Genomic DNA, 25695 nt, shown 5'->3' on the forward strand with positions numbered 1-25695 from the left:
CAGCTCAAGTCAGGATGAGGTTCCCATCCTGTTCCCAACGGGGCTATGGGGGCACATAAGGGTCATCGTGAGGGCCTCTCCCCCATCCGATCTAAAAGAATCGGGCCTTCGACTTTGCTCATGTTAGGGCAAGGTTCTCCTCCTGTCCCTAACAAGGCTGTGGGGGCACATGTGGGTGCTGTTTGGCCTCTCCCCCCATCCGATCTAAGAGGAACCGAGCCTTTGACTTTGCTCACGTTAGGGCGAGGTCCTCCTCCTGTCCCTGACGTGGCCATGGGGGCACATAAGGGCGTTGTAGGGCCTCTCCCCCCATCCGGTCTAAAAGAACCGAGCCTTTGACTTTGCTCATGTTAGGGCGAGGTTCTCCTCCTGTCCCTAACATGGCTGTGGGGGCACGTAAGGGCGTTGAAAGACCTCTTCCCCCATCCGGTCTAAGAGAACCGGACCTTTGACTTTGCTCATGTTAGGACAAGGTTCTCCTCCTGTCCCTAACATGACTGTGGGGGTACTCAAGGGCCGTTATATGGGCCTCTCCCCCGGTCCGACCTTAAAATAATCAGACTTTCATTTTGCTCATGTTAGGACGAGGTTCTCCTCCTGTTCCTAACATGACCTTGTTTTAATTGTTTGAAGGGGTCGCCCCCAATCGTAACAAGTCCATGCCGAAAGGGAAAGACATGGCGAGGTTCTCCTCCTGTCCCTAACATGGCTGTGGGGGTACTTAAGGGCTGTTATATGGGCCTCTCCCTCGGTCCGACCTTAAAATAATCAGACTTTCATTTTGCTCATGTTAGGATGAGGTTCTCCTCCTATTCCTAACATGATCTTATTTTAATTGTTTGAAGGGGTCGCCCCCAATCGTAACAAGTCCATGCCGAAAGGGAAAGACATGCAAAGTCGAAAGGAATTTTGATTCGAAGCAAAGTCGTGAGTAGTACATTTACAGGTTTCCCGAGTTCCATGGTCGTGGAAGGTCTGCTCCTTCTTGAGGCCCTCCGGTGATGGAGTCGATGGTCCCGATTGGAGGCCGATCTCCGGGCTGCTCCTCCCTCCTTGGCTGTTCAGGTTGCGGCAGGGCCCTTGGTCGATCTTCTCTACCCTCAGGCCGGCATCGAATGAATCTGTCGAGTCGACCTCGCCGGATGAGCTCCTCGATCTCGTCTCGGAGCTGGATGCATTCCTCCGTGTCGTGGTCGTGGTCGCGGTGGTAGAGACAGAACTTGTTGGGGTTGCGCTTCCCGGGGTGGTGCGCATCCTCTCTAGCCTAGGGAGCTGCTCCCTGACCTCCATCAGTACCTGGGTCTTCGAGGCATTGAGGGAGACGTAGTTGCGGAATCTTTCCGGTGGAGAACCCTACCGAACCCCGCGATCCAGACTTCTCTGCCTACATACCCGGAGAGGAGTGTGGACACACCTGTGCCCAAGAGGGGATCGAGAATGCGGTCGAGCTTCTCTCGACCTTTTTTCGACTGCGGGCTTACTCGAGTCTCCCGCCTGTCGCTCTCTCGCAGTCTCCTCATCCTTCATTTTGAAGGCTTCCTCTGCTCGGACGTACCCTTCAGCCCGAGCCAATAAATCGACAAAATTTCTGGGGTACTTCTTCTCCAGGGAGAACAAAAGGTCGTTCTTCTGGAGGCCGCCCTTCAGAGCGGCCATTGCTACCGATTGGTCCAAATTCTGGACCTCCAACGCTGCGACATTGAAACAGTTGATGTAGGTCCGAATGGACTCCCCCTCCCTCTGCTTGATATTAATGAGGGACTCCGAACCCTTCCGGGGGTGCCGGCTGCTGACAAAATGGGCCACAAATTGGTGACTCATCTGATCGAAGAAAAAGATGGTACCTGACTTCAGTGTCGAGTACCAGTTTCTCGTCGCTCCCTTCAAGGTGGATGGGAAGGCTCGGCATAGAATGGCGTCGGGTGCACCATGAAGCAGCATCATCGTCCGGAAGGCCTCCAGATGATCAACCGGGTCCGAAGTCCCATCGTAGCTTTCAAACTGGGGGAGTTTGAAGTTTGGCGGGATCGGTTCCTGCATGATCATTTGAGAAAAGGGAGGGTCAGTGCAAATATCCTCACCATAAGCGGGGGGAGCGTGGCGGAGTTCTTCGATCCATCGGTTCATCTCCTGGAGTCTCCGGTCTAGAAAATCCTCTCGACTTCGGGTCTCGAGGGTCCTCTAGTAGAATGGAGGTAGGGATCTTCCAGAGGTGGAGTCGTGATCCGATTGAGGGCTCTCCACCCTCGGGTTCATCTTCCCAGGAAAAATGGGGCGGCTAGCCCAAGTGGCCCGCCCCACCGTCGGATTCTGATGTTCCGGTGACACTCTTTCCAGGCGCACTGATGCCTGCGGCTGCTGCTGCTGTTGTATGGCCTGCACAGCTTCGGTGAGGCCTCTGACCTACTGTGCCAGCAGATCAAATTGCTCCGCACCGACCATCGTTGTCGGAGGAGGAGGAGGCTGGAAAACTGGAGGTGAGGTCGGAGCCTGAGATCTGGCCGCGGAGGTCGTGGATCGCCATGTGGATGCCTTACGGGGAGGCATCAGGCAAAGACCAAGTGGAGGAAGGAGGGGAGGGCGCCGGAAAAGATGCCCGGGGGCAATCCCGTTGAGTGCTCCTTTAAGAATAAGGGTACTGCGAAGGTTCACCCCTTCCTCTAGCGCCAATCCTATTGGTGCAAAAATCCGCTTGCGCCGGAGAAGCTGGAATCGCGGTCGCCGCCGGGACCTGCAAAAAAAGTCTAAACCAGAGGTGGGGTTGCTTCGGCAAGACCCTCCGACGCTCAAGTCAGTTCTCTGCTTCAACAAGAATGGAGTGCTCGAACGAAAATTTTAGCAGAGTTTCTAGGTAAAAATGAGAGCTTAGAGAATAACGTATCTGGGATCCCCCTTTTATAGGCGGAGGGGGCAACAAACTGATGACGATGTCTGTAACCGTCTGGCAGTGGGCCGCCCAGAGTCAGGAGGAGTTTGTTACGGAGAGTAGTGGACTGGACCCGTGGCTATCACCGGGGCGAGCCACGTGGAGTCTGCCACGGGGAGCGGAGCGGCGTCCGTTGTTGCGACTTGCCAGAGAATGGAAGAATCGCGCGGTATCCATCGTAGGAAGTGGAGCAGGATCGTGGCCATTATTAGGGCCTGCCAGGGAGTGATGGAGCCGCGTGGAATCCATCGCAGGAGGTGGAACAGGATTGTGGCCATTGCTGCGGCCTGCCAGGGGGTCCAGGTCCATCGGCCGGAGTTCGGCTGGGGTGTCTGGCGGAGAGAGGCGGCTAGCTACCCGTCTGAGAGGAGCTTGGAGTCTGGCTCTCGCAGGAGCCCGGATGGAGTCTTCTTTCAGTTGAAGTCGGGGATGAAGTCTGGCTCCCACAGGAGCTCGGATGGAGTTTTCCCGCAGCGAGGGCTGGAGACGAGCGAAGTCTGGCTCCCACAGGAGTTCGAGCGAAGTCTACCTGCAATTGGAGTTGGGGGCGAAGTCTGGCTCCCGTAGGAGTTCGGATGAAGTTTACCTGCAGCTGGAGTCGTGGGCAGAGTCCGGATCCCGTAGGAGCCCGGGCGGAGCCTGCAGATGAAGTCGTGGGCGAGGTCCGGCTCCCGTAGGAGTCCGAATGAAGTTTACCTGCAATTAGAGTCAGGGACGAAGTCCGGCTCCCGTAGGAGTCCGGTCAGAGTTTACCTGCAGCTGAAGCCGTGGACGAGGTCCGGCTCCCGTAGGAGTCCGGTCGGAGTTTACCTACAGCTGAAGCCGTGGACGAGGTCCGGCTCCCGTAGGAGTCCGGACGGAGTCTACAGGTGAAGTTGTGGGCGAGGTCCGGCTCCCGTAGAAGTCCGGATGAAGTTTACCTGCAATTAGAGTCAGGGACGAAGTCCGGCTCCCGTAGGAGTCCGATCGGAGTTTACCTGCAGCTAAAGCCGTGGACGAGGTCCGGCTCCCGTAGGAGTCTGGTCGGAGTTTACCTACAGCTGAAGCCATGGACGAGGTCCGGCTCCCGTAGGAGTCCGAACGGAGTCTGCAAGTGAAGTCGTGGGCGAGGTCCGGCTCCCGTAGGAGTCCGGACGAAGTCTGCAGGTGAAGTCATGGACGAGGTCCAGCTTCCGTAGGAGTCCAGACAGAATTTACCTGCAGCTGAAGCCGTGGACGAGGTCCGGCTCCCGTAGGAGTCCGGACGGAGTCTGCAGGTGAAGTTGTGGGCGAGGTCCGGCTCCCGTAGGAGTCCGGATGAAGTTTACCTGCAATTAGAGTCAGGGACGAAGTCCGGCTCCCGTAGGAGTCCGGTCGGAGTTTACCTGCAGCTGAAGCCGTAGACGAGGTCTGGCTCCCGTAGGAGTCCGGTCGGAGTTTACCTGCAGCTGAAGCCGTGGACGAGGTCCGACTCCCGTAGGAGTCTGGACGGAGTCTGCAGGTGAAGTCGTGGGCGAGGTCCAGCTCCCGTAGAAGTCCGGACGAAGTCTGCAGGTGAAGTCGTGGGCGAGGTCCGGCTTCCGTAGGAGTCCGAACGTAGCGAAGAATCTGGTCGACGCTGGCGGGGTCCTGCCCATCGGCAAAACTTGGGAGTGTGGCGGAGGCTCGGCCGCCCAGGAGGTTTGAAGAGATGTTGCCGGAGGTCGAAAGTCAGTTGGATCCCCGGAGGGTCACTCCCATCACGAACTTCGGCTGGGGGATATTTTATACCCAACACCAGATATATTAAAAATTAATAAAATAGATTGAAAAAATCTCTCACAGTCCTCTTTTATATGGACAGAATTTTCTTTTCTCAAATGCTCAAAGGGCGCAATGGAGCTCATTTAGTGTTCAATTTACTTCCTTTTCCCTAACTCACTTAACTATCTTCTCTAACTCACCTGAGTGATGTTTTTTAGATCGATGGGAATGATGGTTCTCTTCTCAATTTATAGATGTGAAAGGGCACTCGGGTATCATTCATTGCCTCATATGATCCATCTATTGCCTCTTCATGCTTCTCTTTAAATTACACATTTCACTTTAAGATACCATGTGAGAAATAGTTAATTTTAAGAGAGGAGATATCATATGAGAAATAATTAATTTAACACTTCAATCATACACTACCCTTTATCCTAGCCCTTGACTTAGGCCGCATCATCAATCTTTCCTACAACCCTAGAGCCAATGGATGTTAGCAATCTATCCACTCACCTCAACTTTAGTTTTTAGACTACCCTCTCTCAATCAATCATAGGCATTAAGCCTCCCATCCTCCTCTATAAAGGTCCCTCTTCTCTCCCAAAAAATAATTAGAAATCCTTGGTTGAAAATTGGGTAGAAATAGCTAAACTATGGGAATCTTTTCTACTTTGATTCCACCAAAACCTATCCTAAGCCTAAATTATTCTCTAATATCTCTCCTCCCTCGAAATCCTAACACTATAAACCTTGCAATCAAAGAAGAAAGAAGAAGGCCTTTCAAGGAGCTTTGGGTGCCAAACTTCTCTGCTCTCTCCCTCTTACTCTCTTTAATTCTTATAACCTAATCTCCCTCTAGAACCTCCTTTGAGGAGTAGACGCGGTATACCTTTGGGTCCTTCCTCATTATTAATATAAAATCAATTCAAGCAAGGTTCAGGGCACTGGTATGTACCATCCTATATTAGAAGGATTATACCATACCATTACTAAATTGATATTTGGTCACGGGGCATACTGAATGGCAAAATGCCAAATTGATCTCATATCAGGCATATATCAATATTGTACTAACATAATACCAGAATGGGGTCCAATACAGTGATTGTGAACCTTGAACTTAAGCCTTGTCCAAATAGATTTCTAGCTATCTTAGCTAGGTTGCAACTCTAATCCATAACCCAAGGGGAAAGGCAGCACTGAATCCTCATGGAGTTTGAAGCATGATATCTTCTCTTGTATAAGAACTTCATCATAGTATGTATGAGAACATGTGCTGTAATAACAACTATATGCATAGTAGTGGATGGATGGTTTCCTGCTTTAACACTATATATGCTTTATAGCTCATTTATATAAACATCTTATGCCTTTTGTGACCTGAAATTATGCTCTGATGTCTAAGTCTGATTCTGTTTCTCTAGCATCATGCACCTCAATCATGATTAAATTAGCTCTTATAGAGCATATTTGGGAAAGCAATGAGACTAAAATGAGTTGATATGAGAGTTTTGAGGAGACTGCAAAATTGTATGCAGTAATTGATGCTTGTTGCTGGCAATAAATAGTGATTTTCTTGACCTTAACATACTAATGTGCATCCAACATATATAATATAGTATGTGGGTTATTTTGTTTTCTGATCCTAAGTACGGTAGTGTGGTGGGTTGCACATGGTTTTGATGAGAGCTCATGAGAGATTAGAGATTAGAAATGTTCGACCCGAGGTGGCCAAATTTGTTGGACCATAGAAGAGATATTGGGAATTGATGCACCATGTTAGTTAGAAACTTGGTACCATTCTCTTACATTATTGTTATCCCATCGCTTGGCTGCTTCCTCTATGAAAGAGAGGCAACAGTTGTGACTTGGAGATGGTAATACTAATGGTGATTGCATGACGTATCTTGGTGGGAGATGCTAGACTTTGGGTTAGCATTAGAATCAACACAAGTAGTTTCGCATTTACAGAGCTCTCAAATTATGTAGAATAGTGAGAAGACTTTGGCTGTGTTTTGAGTTCTACATTGGATAAGATTCCACCCTCTTAAGTTGATACTCTAGGAGCAACCCAATACCTATAGTGAATCACCAAAAGCTCATCGTCCCCTCTTCTATCCCTGGTTTCCTTTGTTCTCTCTTGCAACTCCAGGATTTTGAGCAGTGGAGACCAAGAAATGTTTTGTTGTTCCTCCAATAACAATGATCTGCTCTATTGATTCGTGGTAAGCTTCTGTTCACTATGAGTGTTAATAAGCAACCATGCATGTGCTATAAAGCACTTGAACTAATTCAAAATTGCACGTTATATCAGAAAAATATTAATAAGAAGAAGAATATCTTATATATGGTCCCCAATAACTGAAAGACAAAAATATTAATGATATTTTTACAATGATATTTACAGCGTAATACTGACAGTTCTCACAATCAGTATGTAAAAAAAAACTTGATTGTCAAATCATATAGCATATATATGCTGATGTGTCCAACTGGGCTTCCTATTTTGATCATAAAAATCCGAGGGTCATGCCAGTGCCAAATGGACAAAATTCTTGTTTATTCCAAAATTCAAAAGCTCCATGACATGAACTGACTTATATTCTTCCAGTGACTTTAGAATCTGTCACCATAGAATGCTTGGATGGTGAACTTGAACCCCTGAAAGGACTGTGGCTAATGAACAATTTTCCAAACTTCTTCATAGAATTCATCAATTTCTTAGAACTGGACTTCTCCAAGTCTTGCTTCATGCATGCATGTCCTTTCTCAAGATCATTGATCCGTACCCGCATCCGAGCCAGCTCAAGTTTCAGCTCACGGTTCTCTCTCCTTAGTGATGCATAGTTATCTCGAGGAGACATTGCTGCACTGAGTGCTCCATTGCTGATCCGCCGTGATTGGTATGCTGTTTTCTGGTTGTCTTCTGAAAAAGAGCAGCATAGAGCATTTCGGAGTCTTAACTGTTCGATATAGAGAACCTGAACAATTGCCTGAAGCGGAAGTCGTTCATTTTGTGCAGCATGAGCACTAGCTTCCTCTGAGAGCTTTTGAAAATCAATGAGTTTGCAGAGCCTCTTCCTTTCTAAATCTGACAGTCCCTGATGAGCCTGAAAAATAAAATGGGATAGGTGAGTCTAAATCCACCATAAGAATCAATTATCAGTGTAGATTTAAATTTAATTAACAACATCTAGCACTAGCATAATCAAGTTTAATCAGTGAAAAATGGGTGATTCCTAGTAGCCTGAAGGCCCACAAGGGTAGAATCGGTTGATGTTCAAATCACTTTATAAATTAAACATAAGATAGCTGTTTCATTAACCACCTTTCTAGTTGAATTAAATATACACAAGCAACCAATCTATGTTGCTTATATATTAGGGGAAGATGTGAAATCTCATTACTAGGATCAGTGCTCCAAGTAGCCTCCCAATGGTCTTTCTTCTTAAACATAGATACCTCGATGAACTAGTGGGGCTTTGCACTTATTTTCCTTCATGGTATAAATAAGAGAAATTATGGACAAAGATAACAAGCTCTTTTTGAGATGTAGTATTGCAAGAAAATATATGGGGCTTTGCACTTATTTTCCTTCACGGTATAAATAAGAGAAATTATGGACAAAGATAACAAGCTCTTTTCGAGATGTAGTATTGCAAGAAAATATATAGTATGTATGTATGTATATATGTATATATGTATATCTATATATGTATATATATATATGTGTGTGTGTGTGTGTGTGTGTGTGTGTGTGTGTGTACACTATGATTTTTAAGTTGTGGAATTATATAAAAGATCTTACCTTGAGGTAAATATCAACAGCACGATACAATCCATCATCTGTTGTGCGTGCATATCCTGGTAAGGTATCTGCAATGACAACGAATTTGGCAAGCTTAAGATTTGCATCTGGAGCAATTTCAGCTAGGTAATTGTCCACTAATTTTGCAACTTTGACTAATGCTGTCTGAGAGGGAGGATTAGGACCATCAGAATCATAACCCGAACCTCCATCCTCACTCTCATCCTGCTGAGAGAAGATTACGAGAATCCTGTGAATTGTGTCAACATCAAATAATGTGTCCCCGGCATGCTGAAAAGATGGTATTAAAAGATCATCAAGAGTTGCCATTTCGAGTTGTGACCCAATTCTCCTCTCAAGATTTAACCTGCAGGACATTGTGCAATCAAGCATCACTGCTGACCGCAGGAGCCCAAACAGAAAACTCATTGGCACAGCAACTTTTTCTGCAGGCAGAAGACTAGCGATAGTCTCAACCACTGTTTTTTCCTCAAAACCAACGGAACCAGGCATTAGTCCAACTCTGGGACGACTTGTTGCAGTCCATAAGGTAGGTTTCCTCTTGAACAGCTTCTCTGCATAATTCACCAGTGATGCTCCAATGCTCTCAGGATGGACTCCTCGACATTTCATTGCTTCTATGACTCTTTGATACAAGTCAATCCGAAGGACTGAGAGGTCTTCAATCCACCAGTCACCATTACATTTTGCCTGTTTGTTCATATGAAGCCTTCCAGAACTGCTGTATTCTAAACGTGAGAAGCTTGAGGCTATCTGCTCTGCACAAGCCTTTGAAGCTATTGCATCTGTACACCTTCCAACTATGTTAAGTTCATCTGCAAGTGGAAAAAGGCCTTCACATTGTTGCAAGACTTCAACAGACATTTCAAGGCTTTTACAGACAACACCATCAAGGTAAGCTTCTGAACGGGAGGCAAGGTTTTCATTTGCATATTCTTCTGTCATCTCTAGGTAATCTGACACACAACATAGTTGAGCAACATTTGCAGTCGTGATCTCAAAGTTTACACCGTAGCAAAATTTGGCAGCCAGCTCAAAGGAGTCAGCACCACCAGGTAAGGTAAGCAACTCTATCCTTGCAATATCGGCATCTCTGTGTTCTGCTATCAACTTCCGAATTCGACCACTTCGGGAGATGAGTGGAAACTGCATTTCTTCAGATTGGAACAGTTAAAATATTTTGAAATGTCTGATAGAACAAAAGATGGGCACTTAGTAATAAAGTATTTGGTAGCATCTATCAAGTTTTCAGACGCATACAGGTAGGTGAGCTGGCCAGTGTACAGGTGGCTCTGCTGTGAGTGATGAAAACTAGAAGACATCAATGTTGGTCCATTGAAGGATACAGAAGAATATTGTACCAGGAAAAAGGAAGGATAGCGAGTTACAACTTCTGCTGTGAGTGATGAAAACTAGAAGACATCAATGTTGGTCCATTGAAGGATACGGAAGAATATTGTACCAGGAAAAAGGAAGGATAGCGAGTTACAACTTCAATATGGGCATACAGAAGCATGGTATTCATAATAAGAGAGGAAAGGATTCAGAAATCATAAATAGTTGCTTACTTTTTACATTCAGTGTTTGTGTCGATCCTTTATATTTAGATAAGGAAAACAAGAAGCAATTACAAACTTGCAAACACCTCATTCTGCCAACATCTTTTCAATCCTCCACTTTTTCTTGGTAAGGACTTTTCTTTTTAGTTTAGTATTTTAAGAAGATCCTTAAGATATGTACTATGTCATAGTATCACAAGGTTACATTCAGAAACACTGACATAATACAACTTGGTTTACAAAAATATCACATCAACCTAAATAGTGGTTCCACTGGTTCTCTCTGCATTTAGCGTATAAAAAAGCACTCCAATATTGTCTTATAATTCCCAAATTTTGAAAAGTGGGAACTAGACCACCGAATCTGTCCCAATAAAATCCTAATAAAAAATAAAAGAATAAAATAACAATTCATAATATATTATTATGGAATATTAAGAGTTCATAATATGATAAATGAAAAATAAAATAATGTAAATCATTGGATGAGGATATATGAACAAAATCAAATTCCAGACTCCACAAGATGGGTAAAGGCTAAAGCCAACCAAAATAGAAGCTTAAGCAATTTTTTAGTCTTTCTTCATGTGTAGTGAACTTAGTTATAGTACCTTTCTAAATTCCATTTCACAATCCAATTACTTAAAAGGGGTCTTCAGAAAGCCAAACAAGTTATGCTCAGGATAAGTCCCATATTAGACTTTCATATGAAGAGATGATTTAGCGGAGACGAAGAGACATTGAGATTGGAAATGCTCCTGCAGGCATAATCCCAAACATATCAGCATCCCTGGTCCTATGTGTAAAGTGAGTTATCTTGACCTCCCACTTTGAGAATTCTATGACCTTAAAACTTCTCTAATCAGAAAAGTTTCTTTCTAACCAAGTAACATCTTCCAAGCACCAGCTATATAAGGAATATCCATCATATAACTTGTGCAGTCATCGAAGGAGGCTCTAAGCTAATTATGAAATAAGCAGGAATTTGAATAATTTCTTGCTGCATGTATACATTTCTCCCTTGAAAAGCACTTTTGCCTTTTCTCGTGCCTCTCGCATTCAACAAACACATATTCTATTCAACCAGATTTAACACTTCTAAAAAGAGACAATACTGCACAAATTAGCTCCTCCGCAATCCTTGAATGCAAGGTTTGTTGCATCGGTACTGTGGCGGATGAAATTCGTCCCGAGCCGGAGGTGTTGGAACATGACGGAACCCGGCGAGTCGACGGCCGCTCGACCTGCAAGAAAAAAGTCCCCGCCAGAGGTGGCTCCGGCGGAGACCGTCCGACATTCAAGTCAGATTTCTCGCAACAGAAAGGAAAGTGCGAGTCTTTTTTAGAAAGAGAGGTGTACCTTTTGGAATCTCCTATTTATCTTTTTATATATGAGATCGGAGCCTTAAGAAGAGGATAGGATTTCAGAGATCTTTTGCCCCTCATTGAGTGTCCTCGAGAGTCGCACTTGATAAGGTCATTTCATGGCACATGGAGGTCATGCTAATTAATGACGTGGGCTAACCAGCGACGGCTATAGAACGTAGGGGCTGCTATACTCATGATTATCCCCATTTATTAATGGGATGATGTGATGGGTCACAAAAAGATCTCATGGAGGATAATGACTGAATCTAGTAACGGAAGCCGATGTCAGGATTGGTGGTCGAGGACTGGCAGCTGAGTAGGTCGACAGCAAATGCAAGGGCCGAGGCCGTCACGGGGCTCGCAGGCCGAAGCGGGGATCGATCGAGCACAGGAAGCATGGGCACCCGTGTGCAAAAGCCGAATACGCAGGCACATTTTCTCTGCCTTTCTTCTCCACCACCTTTTCTCTCTCCTATTTTTATCTTATTATAATGCCCATGGGAGAATGGCATGAGAAGAGAGGCAGTTAATGCTTCTATTAAATTCACATGACCTCCTCTCCTTTTGTCTTGTTGTGTGCTTTTGGAGGGATGAGACAAGAGGCAGGGAGGCAAATAAAGCCTTTATCATACTCGATTCAGAAGTCTTCCCCATGTCTTTGGTTAGTACCAAAATACCCCCAACACTAGCCCCCCCCACTCCCGAGTCCGAGTCATGACTGGATCAGGGGAAGGGAGTGCCATAAATTTGCCAAAGACGTGCATAGGGGTTTTCCTTCCTGCTTGTTGCTTTTGTTGTGGCTTGATTTCTGTAATTAAGCAATTAATAAAATATTTTGGATGGAAATTCCTTACTTTGTTTGCTTCCTCCTCACTGAGTGAGGTCTTTTGGTCCCCCACTGATGAAAGGGTCGGCAACAGCACAGGGGCCAAAGCCGCTATGGGGCCCATAGGCCAAGGCGGGGATCGAATGAGTGTAGGGCGCATGAACACTTGCGGACGGAAACTAGGTACACGGGTTCAGCCTCTCCTTGCTCTTCTTCCCCCGCCACCTTTTCTCTATCCGCCTCTCCTTTTTCTTTGTCTTATGTGACTTGTGGAGAAATGGGACAAGTGGGAGGAGGTATCAATGCCCGTGTCAGGCTCACATGATCCAGGGCAATTTTTGAAGCCAATGGGGCTGCATTTATTAATTGTATGAGTTGACTTGAGAGAATTTGAGAATGGTATGGCCTCACCTCCCTCTTGACCACCCACATCCTTTAGCACATGGACATGATCGAATCGTGGAAGAATGCCTCAGAGTCATCGTAATAAGCGATCAACTTTAACGAGCTAACCTGGGAACTTCGGATGAATGTCGTTGGATATGGGGGCCGAACTAAGGATTGGGGAGAGTATACCTCGGGGCCGACCATGCATCGCCAGATGGCTTGATTTGATATGAATCGAGCTGATCACCTGTAGGCAATTGTTTGTAAAGATGGCTCATTGAAGAGCATCATGATTCAGGAGGGTTAACTTTTCCTAGAATATTTTAATATAGTCATTCGTATGACTTATGATTAGGAGTAAGGATCGGTCCAAGATCCTTGGAGAAGAAGCTTGAGTCGTGGTATTCCCTGAATCAGTATCTGATGTCTGGGTGTTGTATTTGGGCCAGTGGCTAGGGGCACGACTGAGGTAAGGATCAACCGTCGGAACCAAGATAGTTGGCCGAAGTTAAGATCGGCCCCACAAGTCGCAAGGATGTTCAATAGATAAGGATCGGTAAGATCCGATGTTAAGCCTTCAATTAGGCTATATTAGATGACTTCCTAAATAAATATCCCACTGTTCTGAGGTGGTTTATCTTCCATCAGGATTGTGCTCATTATTCTTCCTCTGATACTAATAATATTTTTGTACGCCATCTATCATGAATCCCTTCTGTTTCATATCTTCAGTATAATTGAGGTATCATCCTCCAACATATGCCCCCCTACTCCTTGGTCTGAGTCGAGATCAGGCCCAGGAAGTACGAACCAACATTTTACTTCTGGAGATACGAATCAGATCCTAATTTTTTTGATCGACATGACATTGCAGTCGTATGGCTAGTTGCTCTGCATTAATGGCTTGATTTGACTGATGTGCGGATGCCTTGAATCACGTCTATGGCGAACGGCATCTCTAGTTGTGGTCAGTGAATTGTAGGCCCAAACGACGTGGGTCCCCCTTCAAGAAGCATTGTCTGCTTTAGCATTTATTGATAGCATATCTACGGGTTGCTTAAATTCCGATGTTGTCATAGTGGGTTCCCACCCGTTCACTTGAGATGATAGATCCTGTATGTGACGAATTCGTCCCAATTTTAGATGCTTAAAGCTGGATACAGGGGCCAGAGAGCGGCGATGTCCCAATTGCGGCCCAGATGACTTCGGTGTCATCTGAGTTCGGGCATGCGAGATAGTTCGGTGCCTAGGAGGGTGCGCATGCAGGAGGGATTGAGGCCGCTCGTGGGGGGAGCTCGGAGGTTTGGGCTCGGAAGGGATCGACGCTGTCAGATGAGGGTACGTACCAGAAATTTTGACTCCAACGAGTCTGATCTTTAGGCCGCTGAAGTCAGCATGGTGTGCATCGAAAATTTCGACTCCGAGTCCGATCTTCAGGCGGCTGAAGTCAGCCTGCGAAGAATCCTTTATTCGCACCCGAAGGAGATCTGCTCTACAGGGAGAGTCATGGCGATGGATGATTTCTCCCGTAGATCTAGCAAAGGAGAGGGAGAAACACCGAGCAGCACCGTCAGAACTCAGGTAGCTCAGAGCTGGAGAAGACTTCAGCCTCCCTACAGTTGGCCTCGAGACTACCCCCATTTTGGTGATGATGGCACCCAACGATCTTTCACCCGCAAGAAAGTCCAGCTTGCCTCAATCGGCCCCTGCTTCAGGGTCGTCGCAAATGATCTTGGCGTTTGCCAAGGCAGCATGCCAAAGGGTGGTTTCAGGAGCCTGAATTTGGAAAGGACAGTTTGCCATGATGGTTCGGTGCGGCTCGCCTATTGGTGGCTCTGGTGCAGCTGGGACGCATGCGTGGGGACACCGACAACCCAAGAGCGCGCGGTCTTGGCACCGCCTGTGATGGGATCCATTGGCGGGTGTCAATATTGTCAGATAGGGTCACCAGATCAGCCATTAAGATCCTAGGATCAGCTTTTTCAGTGAGGTGCAATTGCTGCTGAGGGTAGGATCGATCGATGGGGCCCCAAGTTTTGGCGTTGACTAGGACGTGCAGGGAGGAGCTCTATTATGAGACAAACGAAAAGAGTGACAATGGTGACCATTAGCTCTCTCTTCTCCTTGCAAGCAATTTCGGCATTGGCCATAGGCGTGCTTGGGCTTCGTGCATGGTGGGATGGCCCCTTGACTATGAAGAGCTCAGCAATGGTGCAACTTCGATCCCTCTATTCTTCGGCTGATGGCTCTACATGGCCTCATGTGTAAATCTCTGACAACGACATTATGAGAGGAGATATGTGGATGACATCGCCACGACATATAATTTATTAGTTTTTGTCCATAGTCTTCTCGTCAACCGAGCACCTCCCATTTTTCCTTCTTCCTCTTCGGGTTACGTCACTTGTAAAGGGAGATGGGATGAGAGAAATTAATTGCATGCCCAAGGAAATCTCGGAGCATGTGCAGGATAAGTTCTGAAAGGTTATTTGAGGTCGAAGTCCGATCCTCAAAAGACTGCCTCTCGTGGCTTCAGGGATCTCAAGGGCCCGTGCGGGTACCACAAGGGTTCGGAGGTCCTCCCCGTGTTGTCCTGTTACTTCTAGGGTCATTCGTGCATGTGAGAGGAATTGCGGCATATGCGACCTCGTTGTGGTCTAACATTGGGCACTGGGCACGTAGGGCCGCTGCTTTTATAATCAAGCTATTATCAATCAACATATTTTGAATTGGAACTTTTCACCTTTGTCCGCATTTATTGCTTCGGTCTCCTAGCATTGTTGCGTTGCAAACTTAAATATGTTTAAATTTTAGGATTGGGGGGTCTTCTACCTCCCACAAGGGTGGAGTCTTCGGCTTCCTTATTAAAAAGTAGGATCTTCAACCAGTGGGTTTTGGCTTCCACCTCTATGGGCGTACTTCAGCCTACTCCAATCCGATCTCTCCTACTAAAGAGTGGGGTTTTTGACTGTGCTTCTACTGAAAAATGGGGACTTCGATTGCACTCCCACAGGGGAGCAGGGATTTCACTGGCTCTTCCACTGAAGAGTGAGGCTTGGGATGCTCTTCCACTGAAGAGTGAGGCTTTAGCTGCACTCCGATGGAGTGGAGGCTTGGGATGCTTTTCCACCATCGTGGGGGATTCATCTGCACTCCCACCGTCGTGGAGGCTTCGGATACTCTTCCACCGTCGTGGGGGTTTCAACTGCGCTTCCACCATCATGGAGGCTTCGGATACTCTCCCATCCTCATGGAATTTTCATCTGCACTCCCACCATCATGGGGGCTTCGGATGCTCTCCCACCGTCATGGGGACTTCAACTGTGCTCCTACCGTCGTGAGGGTTTCGGATGCTCTCCTACCCTCGTGAGGGCTTCATTTGTACTCCCACCATCGTGGAGGCTTCGGATGCTCTCTCACCATCATGAGGGCTTCATCTGCACTCCCACCATCGTGGGAGCTTCATCTGCACTCCCACCATCGTGGAGGCTTCGGATGCACTCCCACCATCGTGGAGGCTTCATCTGCACTCCCACTATCATTGGGGCATTGGATGCTCTCCCACTGTGGTGGAGGCTTCCTCTGCGCTCCGACCATCGTGGGAGCTTCAAATTCTCTCCCACCATCGTGGGGACTTCATCTGCGCTCCGACCATCGTGGGAGCTTCAGATTCTCTCCCACCATCGTGGGGGCTTCAGATGCTCTCCCACCATCGTGGAGGTTTCATCTGTACTTCCATCATCATGAAAGTGGCACTCCCACCATCGTGGAGGCTTCAGATGCTCTCCCACCATCGTGGAGGCTTCATCTGTACTTCCATCATCATGGAAGTCGCACTCCCACCATCGTGGGGACTTCGAATGCTCTTCCACCGTCATGGGGGCTCCATCTACACTCCCACCGTCGTGAGGGCTTCAACTGCCTCCCACCATCGTGGGGCTTTGAATGCTCTTCCACCCTCGTGGGGGCTTCATCTACACTCACCATTGTGGAGGCTTCGGATGCTCTCCCATCATCGTAGGGGCTTCAACTATGCTCCCACCGAGTGGGGGCTTCAACTGCACTCCCACTGAAGAGTGACACAAGTGGCCGTTCATGTCCATCCGATTTGGGTTTGAGCTTTTGCTAAGTGCTCAAGGACCTATTGCCCTGTAAGAAAAAAATAGAATAATGGAAGGGGCTTAGATGCCTATTAATATAAAAGTTATGAGTTCTGTTAGAGTTCTTTGATCCTGTTTGACTCCTCATCAATTGCATTGACTTGCACTTGAGTTTTTTCTCAGTTTGGACTTATTTTTTCTTTAGATTGACCTGATTCTAGACTTCGGATCAGTCTGGATCTGACTTCGGATTGATCAAATCTAACTTCGAATTGACCTGTTTCTGGGCTTTGGATCAGCCTTAATCTCTACTTCGGCTTCGGCCTTGATTTTGACTTCAACTTCGGCCTTGATTTTGACTTCAACCTCAGCCTTGATCTTGACTTCGGCCTCAACCTTGATCTTGACTTCAGCTTCGGCGTGGATTCTGATTTCGGCCTCAGCCTCGATTCTGACTTCGACTTCGATCTTGGTTCTGACTTCGGCCTCAGTCTCAATTCTGACTTCAACTTCGGCTTTGATCTTGACTTCGGCTTCGGCCTTGATCTTGATTTCGACTTCGATCTTGGATTTTGACTTCAGGCTTCGGCCTTGATCTTGACTTCAGGCTTCGGCCTTGATTCTAGCTTCGACCTCGATCTTGAATTCGGCTTTGGCCTCAATTCTGACTTCGGCATCAATTCTGACTTCGGCTTTAGCCTTGATCTTAATACTCACAGGCCTGTAATTTTTTCAGAAGAAAAGAAAATGAAGTAAAAGGTGAGGGCTTAAGAACCTCTTACCAAGAAAATTTTGCGCAAGTCTTTTGAAGCTTGTTTCCTCTTCTGACCGGAATCGCATGCCCCTCGTTCTTAAGCTTTGCTTCTTCCAGAAGCCAGCAGAGGGGGTTTGCGAGACCGCTTCTGGTGACTAATATAAGGCATGATTTTTGATCAAAACTTGTGCCAGCGGGTGTCTCGACATTACGACACCTCAAGGATGCTCTCCTCGAGCATCCTTGTGCACTCTTCCCTAAAAGTGGGCACGGTCTTTCCTCTAGCGTCAATCTGTTGCGGATGAAATTCGACTAAGGTGCTGGAACATGACGAAGCCCAACGAATCGACGATGGCCGGACCTGCAAGAAAAAAAATCTCCATTGAAGGTGGCTCCGGCGGGGACCCTTCGATGCTTAAGTCAGATTTCTCGCAACAGAAGGGGAAGAGTGAGTCTTTTTGAGAGGGAGAGGCACACCCTTTAGGATCCCCTATTTACCTTTTTATATGTGAGACCGAAGCCTTGAGGAGAAGAGAGGATTTCAGAGATCTTTTGTCCCTCATTGAGCGTCTTTGAGAATCGCACCTGACAAGATCATTTCATGGCACATGGAGGTCATGCTCATTAATGGCGTGGGCTAACAAGCGACAGCTATAGAATGTAGGGGCTGCTATACTCATGATTACCCCCATTTATTAATGGGATGATGTGACGGGCTACAAAAGGATCTCATAGAGGATAATGGCTGAATCTAGTAGCGAAAGCCGATGTCGGGATCGGTGGTCAACGACTGGTCAGCTGAGTAGGTCGATGGCAGATGTAACGGTCGAGGCCGCCACGGGGCTCGCAGGCCGAAGTGGGGATCGGTCGAGCACAGGAAGCATGGGCACCCATGGGCAATAGCCGGATACGTGGGTGCATTTTTTTTCTCTACCTTTCTTCTCCCACCACCTTTTTTCTCTCCTATTTTTACCTTATTATAACGCCCACAAGAGAATGGCACGAGAAGAGGAGAGGCAGTTAATGCTTCTATTAAATTCACATAACCTCCTCTCCTTCCTTTTGTCTTGTGTGCTTTTTGGGGGATGGGACAAGAAGCTGGGAGGCAAATAAAGCCTCTGTCATACCCGATTCAGAAGTCTTCCCCATGTCTTCGGCTAGTACCAAAATACCCCCAACAGATATCTAAGGCTAGAGCAATTGCCCAATGACATAGTTCGATACACCCCCATGCCGTTCCGCATCATACACACACGGTATAGAGGGTGGGGGAGAGTGAGAGCACAAAAGACGAAGATAGAGAGACCGGGAGGGAGGGAGAAGGAGGGGGAGAGAGGACAAAGCCAGTAGACAGCGGCCTTACACGATAGAGAGGATAGAAGAGAGGAAAAGAGAGAGAGACAGAGGGAGAGGGAAGAAAAAAAAGGGAGGGTGGTGGATGCTTGGTGGAGACCGGTGAAGGGCTATGGATGGCCAAGGAGCGGAGGGGTGGAAGGGGTCCACCTTCGATTCCCCTATTTCATTTTCAATAAGGGTCGTGAAGGGGGGCCTTTTTAATTTGGAAAATATTAAGTGAAATTGGCAAACACCATGCCGAATTCACTTATAATTTTATAAATTAAAAAGGGGGCCTCCCTTTGAGACCCCTATTTTAAACAAAACTAGGAGAATTGTAGGTGGACCCCCTCCACCCTTCTACGTGGCTCCCCAGCCATCCACGGCCCTCCAATGGATGTCCACTACCCTCCCTCTCTCTTCCTCCCTCTCCCTCTCCCTCCCCCTCCCCCTCCCTCCCCATCTCTCTTTTCCACTCTTTCCTTGTCCATCTCCCCCTCTCTCATCAGTTTCTCAATTTCATTATCGAAACCATTCTGGTCCACCATCAATATGGCTCGGTACGCCTGCGAACGGAGAGGTTTGGATCCTTCAGGACAGTTCCACCTTCTTTGCTTGAATGTATATCCGTGTATCATGCATTGGATATCAATCACCTTCTACACTTCTGCATTCAGTTAAATGTCTTTATTTTGGCGAAATAATAATACTCAAGTATTTGCTTTTTCTAAAAACTAGAGTTGAAGGCATAAAGAAGTAGGATAGAAAATCTATTGGCTCCAAGCCTCTTTGGCTCACAAACACAGGTGCAGAATCTTCACTGCTCCAACTCATGTTAATAACTAAAAAAGATTTTCACAAATTTCGTAGTATCCTCCGATGCCAAAAAGAAACTCAAGGTTGTCAAGTTCTTTGAACATGATATTCATACAATAATCTGATGGTCAGTTCCAAAAATACTTGGGTTCTTTACGGTTATCATGTTTCATATAGCAACATAGTTCTATATACTGTTCATGACTATAGAATAAAATATAATAGTCTTCATCAATTATTGATGATATGCTCTCAAAGATAGATTGTTCATCTTTCTAATGCCAACAATATGTAAAGACTTCAAAAACATACTGAAACTTGGGATAAATTTGCTTGAAAATTCAAAGAGGCTGATTCCTTCAAATTGTCCACGAAATTCAGCCGACAACAGAAGTTAATTACCTTATGATTGTTTGAATCATGGTTTGCTGAACCATCCTGAACCGAGTGGTTCAGGGGATTCTGAGTCGTACCGGCCACAAATCGAGATGATTTGGCCTTTCGAATCAGAACACCAGACAAGAGAGAAGGAAAGAGAGGAAAAGAAAGAAAGAGAGAGAGGGAGGGAAAGAGGTGATGACGCCGTTGGAGGGCCTGCAGTGGTCCGCCGACGTTACCAGAGGGCCGTGGAAGCCTCCACAGCTTCGTGACATCTGATAAGGCGTTTAATCGAGAAAGAGAGAGAGAGAAGGAGAGAGAAGGAGAGCGAGGGTACCAAAAGAAGACGCAGCCGATAGAGAGCGTCGGGCGGCCGCCGTGGCCACCAGACAGTGCAAAAGTCGCGAGCAGAGCCGTGGCCACGGAACAAGGGCAACCATCTCTGCTCATCATATTTTTTCAAAAATGATGATGAATAGTAAAGCTGGCAATGAATTTGCTCGGTAAATCCATTGTCGACTTCACTATGATCGAAATTTTTAAAAATAATCTCATGAAACAGGGATGATCATCTTTGTTTCATGCCCGCGGAGCCATGGGCCATGATTTCACCATCCGACGGGTACGGTGGCCAGCCGAAGGCCCTTCGACGACCTCTCCGCTGACTTTCGCTCCCTCCTTTTCTTTCCTTCCCTCCTCTTTGTCTATCTATCTATCTCAGTCGTGCTTTGGTGGAGGAAGCAAAGGCCTTAGCGGCCCTCCAAGCGCACTTGTGGCCCGCCTATGGCCACTGGCGGCATCTCCTCAGTCCACCCTCTCCCTCCCTCCCCTTCTCGCTCCCCCTCCCCTCCCTTCTTTCTCTTTTCCTCCTCTCCAGTTCCTTTCTTCGCTTCTATGTCGATTCACACCAGTCTGGTCCGGTAACAATCCGTATCGACTCGCACTACTGGCCAGCCAGCATGGGTGTCGGTACCAGTTCCACAGACCTTGGTGTGAATGATTGGACATAATTACCCTTCATGGTTTGACTTTTGCTAATAATTAATCCTTTCTAATTTACTAGGTGGAGGCACATGTCCCAGTTCAGTTTCTGCAATTGCAGTAAAAGCTGAACAAATGCATGAAGATCTCAATATGACAAATGACAAGTTATCATTAGTTACGAGTTCAATTATCACCTTGTTGCCCTCTCTTTTGTGTCCTCTAAACCTTAAAAGAACTGGTATCTATATTATATTTGACCAAATTGGAAGTTTCTAGTTGTGTAATGAACATTGAATAATTCCCATTTGGCTTTCAGAAATCTGAAACTTTTAGTCACTTACATTTTTCCCTCCAAAACTACTATATTATTTAACAAGATCATATAGTGCATCCAGGATTTCTAGCTAAAGCTGAACATTTTTGGATGTTATGTTAATAAAATGATGTGGCATTCTGGTCGCTTCAAAATGATGACTTTGAAGGCTGTCTTAACAAAACAATACCTCATTCTGGTCACTTCAGAATGGTTTTTTTGGAAGTTATTTTATACCAGATTCTAGTCCCACTAAATTGATATTTTTGGGTCATATCTTTACAAATTATACCTTGCTCCGGTCAGGTAAGCCCAGTCAACCTTGGAGTGGACTTAAAAAAATAAAACCACATTTTGGTCATGTTGCCAACAAAAATTCCAATATATAATTTCCATCTAACCTTCGTACCTTTCTTCTTAATAATATGTTAACACGATTCTTTTTTTTTTTCTTTTTTGGAAATTCTTTTACACAAGGATCAAAAAAATAATAATATTAGTAAACAAAATAGAACATCAACAGTAAAGAATAACATGCGGAGCTTGTTTGAATAACAACATCAACAATAAAATTTTGGATTTACCCACAATGAAACTTCAGCCAGTGGAAAGAAAACAAGAATTATTGAATGTCTGTGCGAGAAACATATCAAACAGAGAAATTCAAGTTACTCCTTACACGTGATATAAAGTATTGCACTGACTATGTTTGACATGCTGAGATTTCTGCAGAGTGACCCGTGTGTTACACATCTAAACCATACACTGCAAATCAAGCATCAAACTTGAGAAACAATTGGGGAACATAGCATGTTAATTTCAAATCCGATATGGGTTTTGTCACCCAACAACATCCCAATTGAAATTTGGAAAACCATGAGAATACTTGGTTAACTTGCTGACATATTTAGTTAGATTTTCGGAAATCCAAAAGATTGGAAAAGTAAAGTGGTGCTGTCAATAAGGATCAAATGAATGTACAAAACTGTCCTAATTATTATGGAATTGAGTTCATAAACAATGCTATGAAGTTAACGGAAAGGATGATAGAGCAAAAACTAAGAAAAAATGATGAAAATTTTAGAGAACCAATTGGCTTTGTGCCGATGGACAACAATGGAGGTACTTTCTTAGGCAGTTAGTAGAAAAACCTAAAGAAAAGAGATTATCTACACATGGTCCTAATCAATTTGGATAAATCTTATGATCAGTAGCAAGAGAGATAACATGGTGGACTTTAAGAAGGAAAGATGTGAATGATCCATTGAAATTATAAAGAACAGATACATTGCAGCAGCAAAAAGTTTCTTATGGCATGATAAACGTGACTTCAGCAACCATAGGACCGATATCTTTATATGCTAATCATAAATGAGCTTAACAAAAAAATTTAGAAAGATAAACCAAAATGCATGTTACTTTCTTGTGATATAATCCATTGATGAGAACAGGAGAAGACTTAATTAGGCTCGTGGAGGAAAGATCTAGAAGATGAGGGCTTAAAAGTCAGTATTAAAGAATGCAATTTTAGTGAACATAGTAGCAAAGATGAGTCCTCAGTCAAGATTAAGAGAGAAGAAACCATAAATTGATTTTTTTTTATTATTTACGATTTACTATACAAAAATGGAGATATAGATGAGGACACATGTAATAGAATTAAAGCTGATTAAATGGGTAGAGAAGTGCCTAGGGATCATTATATGATTGTCACATGCCTTGGAAACTTTACGCTAATAATAAACCTATGGCTGCACACATGATTCAGAATTCAGGTTGCTTTGGGCCAAAGGCCAAGAGATACCTGAACCAAACCCAATTGCTCATTAAACTTTTGAACTGGAAGCAATCAAAATTGGAACCAAAACAGACCAAACAAAGATCACATTGATTCTTAAGCAACAAGATATTAGAAAAGAAAATTCACATTTCACCAAGATCAAATATTTATTATATTATAAAAAAACCAGTAAGAACAACAGGAAAAATAATGTAAACTAACAGGTAATCTATTTAAAACTGTCATACAATAAGCAAACAAAAAAAAATAAACTATAAATCTTGGGTAAAACATATTATAACAACAACAAAACCCAATCTTCTATTGACCAAGCAAAAACAAACATAAACCATAAGTTATGATAAAATAAACTTTGACATAACATTATACACTTCCTTTAAATATATAATATTATGTCATATGTGTATATAAATGTTTGATAAGGTTAAGCACAGGTTATATTATCCAACCCCTTGATCATAACTGGACCAATGCATTTAAAATGAGAATCACAACCAAGTCTATCTATGGTTAAACCTGAATGAGACCAACTTATTTAAAACAGTTCATTTTGGAGTTTAGTTGACCAAAAACCATGTGTACTCTCGGTCCAATGAAACAAGTTGAATGTAGCTGAAATTGGAATGTTAAGATTGATATTTGGTAGAACAAAAGGGGACAAAATGAGAAAAATGTAAGTTACAATGCCGTAAAAGTTGCACCAATCAGGGATAAAGTGACAGGACTGATTAAGAAGGTATTGGCATATACCACATATACATGAAAGGGCTTCAGTCAGAACAAATTTGATTTAGCTGAAGGAAAAACAAAAAGACCTAAAGTAATATGAATGGCAGTTGTGAAAATGGATACAGAAAAGCCTAAAAGGCTGAACTAAATAGGAATACTTGGCTCACAAATACTCCTAAGGATAATCAAGATCGGTGGGTGGAGCAACTCTAAATTGGTGTTACACCCCATACCATACCATACCAGCACACAATTAGAATGGTTCGGCTTTCGAAATGGTGGAAAAATGGGGAAAAAATCAGGCCAAACCAGGACAAACAAACCAATTTTGCGCAGTTTCTAGTAGTATTGACCTGATGCATGCTAATTCCTAGGAGCTGAATTGACCCCCTTATAAAAACCCTCAATCTCATCGCCTATCACAACCCTCCATCAGATACCTCCTCTCTCTCTCTCTCTCTCTCTCTCTCTCTCTAGCTGAATTCAAAGGCAAGTGGGATGCCACCATCGATCACCTTTGATTTCCTCTACCTTGGCATCAACCTCCCCAAGCTTGACTCCATTGTTGCTATCTACATTTGCTCTTTCATTGTTGTTAGGTTTGGTTTTGGAGGTCTCAATGAGGATCTTAACAACCTCAATCTCCATCAGGTCCACCATGCCAAAACCCTCGTGCATACCTCACTCCCTCCCTTTGTGTCTCTCTCCCTCTCTCTCTCTTCTAATACTAGTATCGAACTAGTACGATCCGGTGTCCATGTATTGATAGGACTCAATACCTGCCAGCATAGGGTCCCGGCACCAAGATTTGCCATCTTAGTACCAGATCTCTTATCAGTGCCCTACTGGTATAGTATCAATATGCACCATAAAAGGTTAGTTCAGCATACCGACATGGTGAACCTTGCCTAACACCAGTCCTTCCAATTGTTAAGCTAACACCAAATGGTTAGGACCAAGGATTCAGGTCCCAATAGGGTATCCTACGGACATTGGAATGAGATACCATCCCATGTGTTGGGATAGAATCGTCCTACTAACGTCCCAGCATCCCGATCGGAACATCCCCTGCCCCAAGTGTTGGGATGAGGCGAGATGGCGATGCATCCCATTCCATTGAAAAATCGAGACATCCCCATCCCATGGGATTTAAAACCTTGATTAGAACGAGGCCTCATGTTCATGGTACCATATGGTGCAACAGAAACATACACATCCACTATTAATCCAATATCTAGCTCTTAGATAGAAACTATGATAAGAGCTTATGGTTTTAAAGTTCAAAAGTGAGAAGGGCTATTGAAGGGGGGAAAGGGCAATGGATCATCTGCTACCTAATAGAAATTTCTACAACTTGGGTAGTTGATAGATTTTGATAGGCCTGAAGGAAAATCTAGCTCCCTTTCCACTCAAAACAAACTTTAATGTCCAATAGAAATACCATGATGTGGGAATATCCAACAAATAGAGTAGGGGGGGGATGTGCACTCATGTGTAAGGTGAATGGCATTTGAGCGAGATGAAGTTGGTGATATCTACAATCAGGAAGAGGGTAAATTGGCTATGGTTAATGATTGAATGCATAAAAGCTGTCCCATTGCTCGGACACATGATACATATGTCAAGTCTCCTAGTGTCTACAAGAGCCCAACATGGGAATCTTCAAAAAAATCAGATACAAAGAACTTTTGCATGTCCGTGTACAAGTATTTACGTATGCATGCAATGAATAGTGAGCTAAACCTCTGATTCTAGGATCACAAAATTTGATAAAAGGGTTTCTAATTGTTTTGCTATACTTGATAACTTTCATGCAGAAGTGCCAAAATTAGACATGTATGTTATGAAGTGCCAAACATTATCATA

The 25695-nt window shown here is 44.9% G+C and overlaps 1 protein-coding gene across 3 annotated transcripts in view; it reads right to left on the reverse strand.

The window, feature by feature from the left end:
* Window positions 1-6973: 6973 nt before the first annotated feature.
* Window positions 6974-25695, reverse strand: part of LOC105035263 (BTB/POZ domain-containing protein At5g48800) — a 35159-nt gene continuing 16437 nt past the window's right edge. For 2 of the 3 annotated variants that reach the window (XM_019847276.3, XM_073243842.1), the window contains exons 3-4: window positions 8460-9626; window positions 6974-7761 (exon numbers count right to left, since the gene is read on the reverse strand). In XM_019847276.3, coding sequence (XP_019702835.1) covers window positions 7249-7761; window positions 8460-9626 — 1680 coding nt within the window. In that variant the 3' untranslated portion in view covers window positions 6974-7248. Of the gene's footprint in view, window positions 7762-8459; window positions 9635-25695 lie in introns of all 3 variants that reach the window. The other variant, XM_073243843.1, reaches the window with a different exon arrangement.

The sequence above is a fragment of the Elaeis guineensis genome, chromosome 9 (genome assembly GCF_000442705.2).
Source record: "Elaeis guineensis isolate ETL-2024a chromosome 9, EG11, whole genome shotgun sequence".
Lineage (NCBI taxonomy): Eukaryota > Viridiplantae > Streptophyta > Magnoliopsida > Arecales > Arecaceae > Elaeis > Elaeis guineensis.